Below are 12,724 nucleotides of genomic sequence, written 5' to 3'. Positions count from 1 at the left end.
TAAAAAAAGCTGTCTACTTTTATAAAGTGCTCTGAGTAACTAATGCAGTGCAAACCGTTTGACGCGAGATTCTTTGCTCATCTCTGCCATCATTCAAGTTTGTTACAATTCTATTACATGAAGGATTAATTTGAGTTTAACAGAAACAAATGTCCATTGTTTTCTCGCTCAGAGATGACAGACGACTTCAGAAAGGATCCATTTGATTTCATTTGCGTCAAAGACTGTAATAGGAAAGCGTTTTGTGACAGCATTTAAGCAGCCATTTCTCATTAAACCAAACATGTTACGGTTCCTGAGCTAATAGGAAATTAATGGCTCTTTCATGCCAAAATGTAATTAAATGTTCATCACGATGGAGCAATTTCTAGTGCTGTTTTGCGCTGACAAAGCTATGAGTTTGGATATAATAAAGTTGCAGCAGTCATCAATAAACTACTGAACTTTGAGATACACGTTTGCATTTCGGTCCTTTGAATTAGATGACATGAACAACCACAGATTCCTCCGAAAACCTGACTACTGAATTATTTTTCTCAGAGCGTCGAGGGTGAACACCATGAAAAGGCTGTAGAGTTACTGAAAGCAGCCAAGGACAGCGTCAAACTGGTGGTGCGTTACACCCCTAAAGTCCTGGAGGAGATGGAGGCGAGGTTCGAGAAGCTCCGCACCGCCCGCAGACGCCAGCAGCAGCAGCTCCTCATGCAACAACAACAGCAGCAGCAGCAAAACCTGACCGCCCAGCAGAACCACATGTCGTAGGTGAGGCTTTTCATTACTTTAAGGGTAACAGGACCTCAGCAGGGCAGCTCACGGAGAAGTTAGCTGCCCTGCCACCCCTTGAAGCCTGTGGGAAATTCGGTACTACATGCTGCCTGTCACCAGTGGGACATTGTTCCGAAAACAGACCGCTATTGTGTCTTAAACTTAGCTGTTATGTCATAATGTGAAATAATGAATCGGCTGGCAAGCAGTGCTGATGACATCACAGACTGAGCTCATTAAGTGGGCTTCGCTTATCAGGCAGTTGTCCAGACATTGAAGGATCACACTTAAGGGCAAAATTAAGAACTATTTAGATGGGAAATCAATCGTTATTTTATTACAGGCCTATTAAGTCTGCAGATCTCACTGATGGAACCATTTGTTTTGGTAATGCTTTACATTAAAGGGATAGTTTACCCAAAAAAGTCTGTCATCATCTATTCACTCTTATGTTGTTCTAAATATGCAGCAGACTTTCTTTCTGCTGTGGCACACAAAAGAAGATATTTTGAAAAACACCTAATAAAAGAATTGTATACTGTAAATTCAAATAAATGTCACTGCGGTCCAATGTGGTTTGGATCACAGCAAAGCTCAACATATGTTCTCTTGTGTTCCCCATACAAAGGCATCATGTATGTAACAACATGGGGGTGAAGAAATTAAAACAGAATTTTTTAACTATCCCTTCGTATAAGACTATAATGCAGATATTCTTCAGCCAACAATGAAAATGCAATACTTACTCAGCCTCATGTTACTCAAACCTGTATGACATTGTGAAATGAAAGGAGAAGCTTTGAAGAACCAATAGTATTTACTAAAGAAATGGAACAACATTATCCCTAATTCCTTATACTCATTACAATCAGTTCTCAATGGACACTCATATTATTGTACATTGTAAATGATACAACTTGCCAAATCCCTGTAACATTCATATACTATATGCTCATTTCAATGCATTGCAATGCATTATGAAAAGGTAGGTCTGATTATGTAAAGACTACATAAAGTATAATGTGCAAATGGTCTATGTAAAAAGTCATTATGTCACGGAGACGAACCCCGTGATTCCCTTGGCACCTTCACCTAAATACTGACACACACGCATCCACCCACTCATTTACACTGATTACACTACATTACCATTAAGCCCCGTCCTTGGACTCTGATCACCGTCACAGCTGCAACCCATCAGGACTGGTGCTTATAAGCTGGACTATCACATCAGTTCAATGCGAAGTCTTGATTTGCTGTGTCTGTCATTTCTGAGCGTTATTACCCGGTTTTGTTTTCCTGTTGCTGATCTTGTCTGTTATCGCCTACGTACCGCCGCTGCCTACCTACCGACCCTTGCTTGTTTACTGGACATTGATTCTCTGCCTGTGACCCTTCTTCCTTTCCCCTCTTTACGTCTCTGCTCTTCCTGCGTTGTTGAAACTGCTGTTACTGACCATTGCCTGTACGACTACGATTTTCTTAATAAAGCCTGCACATGGATCCCACTTCGAGTTCTGGTTCATTACAGAAGACTTCGCCAACACAAGATCCAGCGGCTTATGAGAGTCTTCGTACTAACATGGCGGTCCAAGCCAGTCAGATCGCTGCCAACCAATTTCAGCTGAATCGACTGACGTCTATCACCGAGGAGATCGTCAAAGCAGATTCAAAGTCTTCACACTGTTCCCGCTGTCACACCAAAACCTGACGCGTCCGCCATCACCCATGCTCAAGAAACACCATCGCATGTTAATCCCCGTCTCGCTTTCCCGGAGAAGTTCAACGGTGATGCCAGCAAATGTAAGGGATTTCTACTACAATGCTCATTGTTTGTTGAACAGCAGCCCACGCTGTATACCACTGATACTGGGAAGATCGCTTTTCTCTGTTCTCTTCTGACTGAGAAAGCACTGGAATGGATTACTGCTGTATGGGGTTCCGATGGGTCTGCATTTTCTTCATTCCAAGATTTCCTACGACAGTTTAGAGAAGTATTCGATCATCCTAAGGAGGGAAAAGGAGCTGGAGATCATTTACTGGAATTATCTCAAGGCAGAATGACGGAGGCTGATTATGCTTTACAATTTCGCACGCTGGCAGCACAGACCAACTGGGTGAATGACACATTAAAAGTACTCTTTCACAAGGGTCTGAATTATGATCTTCAAACTGAGCTAACATGCAGAGACCAGGGCAGAGATCTTAATAGCTTCATTGAGTTCGCCATTTCCATTGACAATCTGCAACGTGCCCGACGGTCCAGGTCACGCCGCACAGATAACCCAGTTTGCATGCCACCTTATCAGAGGTGGAAAGTAACGAATTACATTTACTCGCGTTACTGTAATTGAGTAGCTTTTTTGTGTACTAATACTTTTTAAAGTAATTTTTTAAATCTGTAATTTTACTTTTACTTAAGTATATTTTGTTTGAAGTATTGTACTTCGCTACATTTTAAAACACATTAATTACTGAGTAAAAAAAAATTTAAAAAAAAAAAAAATCGCTCCCTGGAAACTACGTCAGTAAATTATGGGGAGGGCAAACTGGCGCTAAAATCACAAAAAAAGATGCAGACGGACAAAACAGGCGTTAGTGGTGCAGACACCGCTGAAAACGAAACCCCGTCATATTCTGAAGTTGAACTCGAAGGAAATGAAGTGAACCCCTGGCCATATGTATGCTCTATTATGCAGTGTAAGCTGTACTTGCCTAGGAAGACCAAACTAGCAGCTTATAAAATCTCGACAAGACATCAACCATTCGCAAGAATGTAGAGGTAAGCTAAATAATTGCATCGTTGCATTGGTGGTTAAAATGAAGCTTTGACATTTTAGCAAGAGGTTTTGCACAAATTAGCTAAAAAGACCGTGGTGAGGAGTGTGCTATTTTTGTTTTAATGATGTGCGCGCGCATTTATAGTGCGTTCTTTAACTGTGTGATTCAGTCTCCTAAAATACATTTAGAATGATCACAAAATTGAAGATATAGGGGCAGAAAATTCACATACTTATATAATTTCATATATTAAATCAGTTCAGTAAACAAGTTAATTAAGAGACTTGCGTTTTAGAAACCATATTGCCTTTTTAGCTCTATTTCTACAACAGAAAATAATTCCAAACACAGCCACCAAAGCACAGTTTTGCGTCTCTGAGCAACGTGACAGTGTTTCCTTCCGGAATGAATCAACCGTTTAAATGATTCGGTTCAATCGCAATGACTCACTTATTAACAGTGACTTGCTGACACATACTGGCCATTTTAATTTCACATTTAAAGTGTCTTTTGATTTTTTAAATAATTAATTTCTTATCATTTCAAATGAGTATTCAACATTTTATGTCTTGTATATCAAAACATTATTCATGCATTTGTACCTGCAGGTTAAATGCATTCTTGTCCTGCACTAAACAGTGTAATACATCTAAATGCCATTTCCAATGAATCTTCTTCATTTCCTCTGCATTAAAAGATGAGTTTGTTGATACTGATTTGCCTGGTAACAGCCCAAATGTTTTATTATTCTAAATAACTGATTCCTTTAATTAAAAACAACTAGTTTGAGATTAATAGACCTATCCCAGGGGTCAAACTCAGTTCCTGGAGGGCCGTAGCCCTGCAGAGTTTAGTTCTAACCCTGCTCCAGCACACATATCATGTAGTTTTCAAATAAACCTAAATGATTAGATTAGCTGGATCAGGTGTGTTTAATTATGGTTATATCTAAACTGTGCAGGACTGTGGCCCTCCAGGAACTGAGTTTGACACTCTTGGCCTGTCCCATTTCGACTCCCTCCCACTGTTAAAATGTAACTAAGTAATTTTTACTCTGAGTAAAGTTTAAATGAGCTACTTTTTACTTTTACTTGAGTAGATTTTTAGACTGGTACTTTTACTTGTACTTAAGTAAAATTTCATTAATGTAATGGTACTTTTACTTGAGTAGAATATTTTTGTACTCTTTCCACCTCTGCACCTTATGAACTAAATGAATCCATGCAGATTAATGCTTACCATCTGTCTGTTGAAGAAAGAGATCGACGCATCTCCAATCAGCTTTGCATGTACTATGGCTTACCTGGCCATCAACGAAACAACTGCCCCACTCGTGCATTTACTTCCTCACAACGTTTGGTGAGTACTCCTCTCACTTCCATTTGTGATATACAGTGTGTAACCATTCCAGTTGAATTATGGATAGACGACAAACAAGTTAAAACCAATGCATTACTCGACTCTGGGGCTGCTGGTAATTTCATTTCTAAGGAATTTGCTAAGAAATATGACATTCAACTGATTTCATTTTCTACCTCTCTCTCAGTGGAAACAATAGATGGTCGACCGCTGGGTTCTGGATCCATCACTCACCTCACTCACAAACTATTGATGGCGGCTGGTTTACTTCACAAAGAAAGGATTCAATTCTACATTCTACCTACATATCACACTCCCGTGATTCTGGAATTACCCTGGTTACGTCTGCATGATCCACAAATTTCTTGGAAAGAGGGCCAAATTGTAAAATGGAGCAATCGTTGTCAACAGAACTGTCTTTCTCTGGTCAATCCCATTCCTGTCTGTTCTGTGTCACTCACTCCAGCACGAGAGTCCATTCCTGACCTTCCAGAGGAGTATGCTGATCTCACAGAGGCGTTCAGTAAAGAACAGGCCAACACCTTACCTCCTCACCGTAAATATGACTGTGCCATCGATCTTCTGCCCGGGCATTCTCCTCCAAAGGGCCGCATCTTCCCATTGTCTCAACCTGAATCCGAAGCCATGAAGGATTACATCAGTGAAGAACTCAAGAAGGGTTTCATTAGACCGTCTACATCCCCTGCTTCATCTGGGTTCTTTTTCGTGAAGAAGAAGGATGGTGGTCTCCGTCCTTGTATTGACTATCGTGGATTAAACGAGATGACTGTTAAGTTCAGATATCCACTCCCGTTGGTTCCTTCAGCTCTTGAACAGCTTCGTACTGCCCAGTATTACACCAAGCTAGATTTGAGGTGTGCATACAATCTCATTCGCATTAGAGAGGGAGATGAATGGAAGACAGCCTTCTCCACAACCACTGGGCACTACGAATATCTCGTTATGCCGTTCGGACTGGTCAATAGTCCGTGTGTGTTCCAGTCATTTAACAAGGTCTTCAGAGACATGTTGAACAAATCTGTGATCGTTTATATCGATGATACACTAATCTACTCCAACACACTTCAAGAACATGTACAACACGTCAGAGCAGTTCTCCAACGTCTCATCAAGTACCAATTATACGCCAAAGCTGAGAAATGTGAGTTCCACATAACCTCCACCATGTTCTTGGGGTACATTATCAGTCCCGGAGGGGTGGCTATGGACGAGAAGAAGGTCAACGCCGTTCTTAACTGTCCTGAACCCGCAACCCTCAAAGAATTACAACGATTTCTAGGATTTGCTAACTTCTACAGAAGATTCATCAGAAACTTCAGTACTGTTGTCGCTCCACTTACTTCAATGGTCAAAAGAGGAACTCATCGACTACAATGGTCCGAACCCACTCATGAAGTGTTTCAAACATTGAAACAACGATTCAGCAACGCACCCATCCTCTGCCACCCTGACCCCTCATTACCTTTTGTTGTAGAGGTTGACGCTTCCAACACTGGTATCGGAGCTATCCTGTCCCAACGTCCAGACCCAGCCGCTAAGCTTCATCCCTTTGCCATTTACTCAAGAAAACTCAACTCAGCGGAGCGCATCTACAGTGTCGGGGACCGGGAACTCATTGCCATAAAGGCAGCCTTCGAGGAGTGGAGGCACTGGCTAGAGGGCTCCACTCATCCGTTTACAGTACTGACAGACCATAAGAACTTGGAATATCTACGCACCGCCAAATGCCTTAACCCTCGCCCTTTACCCGATTCGACTTCTCTGTGACTTATCGACCAGGTTCCAAGAACACCAAGGGGGATGCCCTCTCACGTCAGTTGGAGGAGGAGGAGTTGAAGTTGAATCAGCAAGATTTAGAAACAAGTGAAAACGATCAACTACGATACATTTCACCCCTCCAAGCGAGTGAACAACGCGAATTTTAAATCACTATTCACGATAGCCCGTCGGGAAGAGCAGTGATACATTTTGGAGCCCGACTGCAAAACACAATAGCCCCTGGACGTCGGGCTAGCGATTTTGCGAGCCCTGCACCTCAGATCTATCCAGTTTGTAAACCACCGGTTTCCACAATGTTTTCGTTAAACAAAATAAATGATTATTTTAAAAGATTTACTCAAGAGAATAATCTGTTCACGAATCGGATCATGAACTTATATTACCGCATATTCATGCATCTGTTAATTGCAGTGTTGGGAAGGTTACTTTGGAAATGTAATAGGTTACAGATTACAAGTTACCCTATTTAAAATGTAATAGTAGTGTAACTTTTTCAATTACTTTATTAAAGTAATGTAACTAATTACTTTTGATTACTTTTTGATTACTTTTCAAAATCTCCAATAAATGTTTATTTGCAACTGTCAATCATCTTCAAACATTTACACCATTCAGGTTTAACCTTACAGCAGTGCTCAATACTGTCAGACTTTTACAATCCTTCATCACTTGAATTAAGATGATCAAATTTGAACACATGTCTGCATGTCTGCTTCATTAATTTCCACATGGGGCGGACTGGGATAAAATTTCAGACCGGGAAATCTCAAACTCATACAAACAAATTCATGGACAACACTATTTTTTGTATGGACTTGATATAAAAAAAAGATTTAAATCTTTAGTTTGGGGACATGCAAAATAATTAAAAGTTCTCTCCTGAACTTCACCTTCACTTCATTTCTTTTTTCTTTTCAGTCTCTTTATTTTGCCCTGTTATCCATCTACCTCATGACTTTAACACTCAAGATTTAACAAAACTATACTTTCTAAATTGCCTACATGTCAAATTGAGTGCATCACTACAATATAAAATCCTAATACTGAACATGAGTCATGTTTTTCCCTCACAAAAATTAACTGCTTTTATTACGTAAAAGTACAGTAACCATGTTTTTTTTAATTATTATTATTGCAAATGGATTACCATTTGTATTTATTTTTAAATAAATAAATATGTAAATTTGTGGCATGGTTTAACAACAGTAACCTTTGTCTCTGAATTTATAGCAAATATTAAAACTTTGCATATGCTTTGATTCAAGTGTACTTTTGATATATTTGTCCAAAATGTGGCATATTCCGTCCGTGTTAGGCAATAGCAATCCCGTTTTTATGACTGGATTCTACTAACCAGACTATGTTTCTGCATCGCGGAAATTATAGGGCCGTACGTCTCAGAATAGTCAGTTCAATTTGGGAAAGAAATCAATTACATCTGTATGTGGATGTGTGTAAATATTCAAATGTAATCCCCACTGTAATCTTTAAAATTTTCAGAAGTAACTGTAATTTAATTACTCATTTTTTCTTAGTAACTGTAACTGATTACAGTTACATTTATTTTGTAATTAAATTACGTAATTAAGTTACATGTAACTAGTTATTCCCCAACACTGGTTAATTGATATCAAATTGAATGCAAAGTGTGAGTTCTAGGAGAATGTTTGTCTCGTGATGAACATGTATCGCTCACTAGGAGTCGCTAAATGAACAGCTGCAGCACGCAGGTTATCTTTTTTTTTTTTTTTTTTTCAATGGAGGATCAGTTGCCCTATTGGTTAAAATCCCCAAACAGTATACTTAAATATCAAATAAATAAATTACATCAAAACAGGGGCGTTTGCGTTTTGATGTGGTGGGCTGCTGTGGGCCAGAAAGTCCAGGGCCACTTTTTGGTCCCAGTCCGCCCCTGTTTTCTTGTATTCTTGTATTTTTTTCAATTTGGTGCTAATTGATATGTCATTGTCACATCCCATATTAGCTTTTGAAACAGTGCCATCCCTTACATATTAAAAAGAGAAAGTAGTCATCCTTTATCACTTCCATTATATTATCACTGTTCTGAAATAACAGCATTCTTATTTCCTCAAGACTTCTTTCGTCTTTGTAAATGCACCACAATCTGAGAGAATTCTATTAGTTAATGTCTTTTCCAGACAGAACAAAGCACATCTCTTTCTATTAATGATACTCGCCCATCTCTCGCCTCATTGCCTCCTCACACCACACTAAGCTCTGAGCTGCAGTATAGTTTGTAGTGTTGTAACCTCGCCATTGAAACAAGCCAAGCCTAAAATGAAGCTATAAGCAGTGGTGACTCAAAAGCACGTCCGTGTGGATACACTTCTAACAGAGGCGCTGTAATATCTTATGTAGCCTTTTTCTTGCTTATGGCTAAATCCTTGGCTGTAAAATCATATGTGCTTTTGAGCTGCTGTGTATTTTTGGGACATTATGTCTGAGCAAAAGGATCATGGGAAGAGAGCTCAGCTGAGCCCAGATCATCCCCTATCAAGACTGGCATGCAAAGCACTCTGTCAAAACTAAACCACACCATCCACACACACGAACACATGTTGGGTTTTCATGTTTTATGGGGACATTCCGTTGGCGTAATGATTTTTATAATGTAAAAACTGTATTTTCTTTCCCCTTACTCTAACCCTAGACCTAAACCTACCCCTCACACAAACAAAAGGCATTTTTAGATTTTCAAAAAACTTAATTCCTTATGATTCATAAGCTTTTTTTCTGATGGGAACCAGTTCAAGTTCAATTGTACAGAGCAAAATGCAGACAAGGGATTTCAATTGTAGTTTCTGTTAATAAAAAGTATTTTCTTTTTTCTCGCTTAAAAAAGAAGGCTCATATGTGAAAAGATCTCTGTGAAAAATTATATGAAATGTGCCAAAAAGTAGGTGATCTTTATATGAGCAGAAAATGTACAATGTGTTCAAGGCTTCAATGTTTGTCATAATGCGTTCTGGAAATGCCTTGTCTGCCTAGGATACATGTGATTCCACCTTTTGTGCAACATGACGCTCAACTTGAAGTCTCAAGCCCATCTCAAGTTTGAGTCCAAGACCAGATTTTTATGGTCTTGGTCTTGTCATGGACTCTTTAGCATTTGGCCTGGACTCTTCTAGTCTCTATTTTGAATCAGATTCAACCTACATTACTCCATTTTCAATCTGGACTTTATTTAAATTAGCTAGTCTTGACTACAACACTGGTACGTTCCCTTGAGACATTAAGCAATAGTGGTCACAAGGAACCAAAGTTTCAACTCCAGCCTGTTACATTACGTCTTATAAAGTAAATAGTTAAAAATACCAACAAACATTTTGACTGTCCCTTTCAGCTTGTCTCTCAGCTTTTGTCCTTTTGGTTTTTCACAGGCTGTTCCAAAAGAAGAAAAATTAGAGGACACTGGGTGAGACTTGCATACTCTCACAGTCATGAGGAGATCCAAGAGATCTCAGAAGAGGACCCTTACTGTTCTCCAGTGAAGATTATCCTCTTTCAGTCAACTACCTACAGCTCAAAAAGATTGAAAACTCCATGATATGTGTTCCAAATTGGTGCTTGGAAAAATGTACATGATGGCATAGAGGAAGGCTAGCACTGAATACATGGGTTTACACTTGTTCATATTTCAGTTGACTGGAACCAACCCTCTTAAAAAGTCCCTCTTATAGTTTTGTGATCATGTGTTTTCTCAACATTTCTAAAGCATTCAGTGATTTGTTTTTACTTTTGTTATATTTTTGTTTCCACAGCGCTGTACAGTAACTTTTAGAAGGGTTCTTTTGGTGCTGGTGTCTCTGTGAATAGAAAGTGCTTTTTATGTCAATTGTCCTTGATTGGATAACACTGAGGTATTTTATACCATATTGTAGCAAAGAATATTTTGTAAAGAAAGTAGATTTAGCAATAACACTTATTTTGTCACATTCTACTGTCAAATTATGGTTAAAATGTTAATTTTAAGCGTGGAAATTAATCTTAAGAGGGTAAAGTCACTTCAGAATGGTATCTTATGCACCATGTGACAAAAGCCAGGCTAAACCATAAACATCATTTGCACAGAATGTTCTCATGAGATCACTGTATCTTACATTATTTTGTACATTTGGCATGTTGTATGGCGGACATATTTAAAGGTAAAGTGTGTCCTTTTTGCATATACTTTCTCAGATTTCAACTTAATATACAGTACAAATTAAAATATAAGTAAAAAGTGTAAACACTGCATTGATATATCAAACCATTGCGCAATTTGTTTGTGCATCCATCCAGTATCTGGAGTTTGGGGCAGGACTTCATGTTTGGAAACCAATAGCCGAAATATTTAGAAACAGTCCTAATTTTCGCAATTTTGTTTTGTGGCACAGAAATGACACGCTATACCTTTAACAGGCCATTCATTCATGACCACTGTACAGTTTTGATGCGGTTTTATGGTTGTGATGTCACTACTGAAATTAATTCTAATTCAGAAATATTCTATTTAAGTTCAGACATGATATTATGAAATGATTTACTGTGAGGACAAACAGAATGTCAATCACAGATACATGATATATACAAATGGAGATACATCATTATAGTATTTTGTTATTTTAAAGCTCTATTTTCAAGTCTATTATCTCAGATGTTTGAAAGATTATTAATTGTGGTGTTCTGTGTCATTCGATATTTCACATAACCAACCACCTCATTCACTAGAAACATTGTAACATTGTCCTGTTTTGACAATCAATTTAAAAAGCACGCATTAAGCCAATGCATTTTGTTTTTATTTTAAAAAATAATATTATTTTTTTCAGAGCTTCATACCCTCAACACAAACTGTCTATCCATTGCAGTGCTGTAGTTGTACTGTTAGTTAAAGTCTTATAGAAGCCAAACTGTAAATCAGCAAGTAGTTGAAGACCACCAATAATCAAAGGTAATATTGTATGTGTTATTGTAATTTGATTTGATGGTTTTCCTGATGTAGGACTTTGGTAGATACTCGGTTTTCGAGTAAACTTATACTGTGGGTAACATGTAAGCGTGTCATCCTAATAGACAAAAATCACTCCAAGCTGTGACGGTGATTTGATCCTTGATTATCAATAATTTCATTTCAATGGATTCTCTTCCCTTTTATATGTTTACTTACAAGCTTTCTTATTAATGACATGCATTTTTGAGGTTGAAAAGCTATTATTATACAGCGAAAAAAATACCAAGTGATATGCAATTGTTATACATATTATATTTGTATAAATAAATATATGTGCGTGTATGCGAAGCTTCAAATCTTTTTTCTGAACTACTGTACCTAGAACCATTCAGAACACCCTATAGCACATATATATATATATATATATATATATATATATATATATATATATATGTATATATATATATATATATATATATATATATATATATATATCTTGATCACATTGTCAGAATCATGACAGAATCAGTCAAAGGAGTGGTAAATGTTGTTGAAGACAAAATGGTCTTACTCAAGTGAGGAAGGGATCAGAATATCAATTGTCCATTAAATCACATTCATATTACTAATCTTTCTGCCTGTTGTTATTATTATTTTTTGTCTAATTCAGATTTTTACACAAATTTCATAATTTATCCATACCAAAAATTGACAATTGACATTCAAATTGGGAGACAAATGTCTAAAAAAGTAATAAACAACTAAATATATAATGTGATGCATATGGAAAAACAATGGTCAAAAAAAGAAAAAAAAAGTGGTGAATCCCTGTGTTATGTATTTAAGCAATATTTCATGAATATTTCATGATTCAATCCTGAATATCATTAGATAGATATAACAGTTAGGTACATTTCAAACAAACAAATAATATTTTAAGTAAAATGCACAATTTAATTTCCAATTATTATTATTATTATGTTTTTTGTTGTCGTTGTTGTATTTTGTTTGTTTGTTTGTCTGTTTGTATTTTTGGCAGCGAGAATGAATGAATGAGGTATTTAA

At 37.7% G+C, this 12,724-nt stretch overlaps 1 protein-coding gene across 2 annotated transcripts in view; it reads left to right on the top strand.

The window, feature by feature from the left end:
- The window catches only part of LOC132099021 (protein lin-7 homolog A-like), a 56,639-nt gene extending 44,919 nt beyond the window's left edge, over window positions 1-11,720 (top strand). The window contains exons 5-6 of one of the 2 annotated variants that reach the window (XM_059505389.1): window positions 541-758; window positions 10,107-11,720. In XM_059505389.1, the coding sequence (XP_059361372.1) occupies window positions 541-758; window positions 10,107-10,131 (243 nt within the window). In that variant the 3' untranslated portion in view covers window positions 10,132-11,720. Of the gene's footprint in view, window positions 1-540; window positions 763-10,106 lie in introns of both variants that reach the window. The other variant, XM_059505390.1, reaches the window with a different exon arrangement.
- The last annotated feature ends 1,004 nt before the right edge of the window (window positions 11,721-12,724 follow it).

The sequence above is a fragment of the Carassius carassius genome, chromosome 22 (assembly GCF_963082965.1).
Source record: "Carassius carassius chromosome 22, fCarCar2.1, whole genome shotgun sequence".
Lineage (NCBI taxonomy): Eukaryota > Metazoa > Chordata > Actinopteri > Cypriniformes > Cyprinidae > Carassius > Carassius carassius.
Note: the sequence above shows the minus strand (reverse complement) of the source record. Positions and strands in the feature narration are given on the sequence as shown.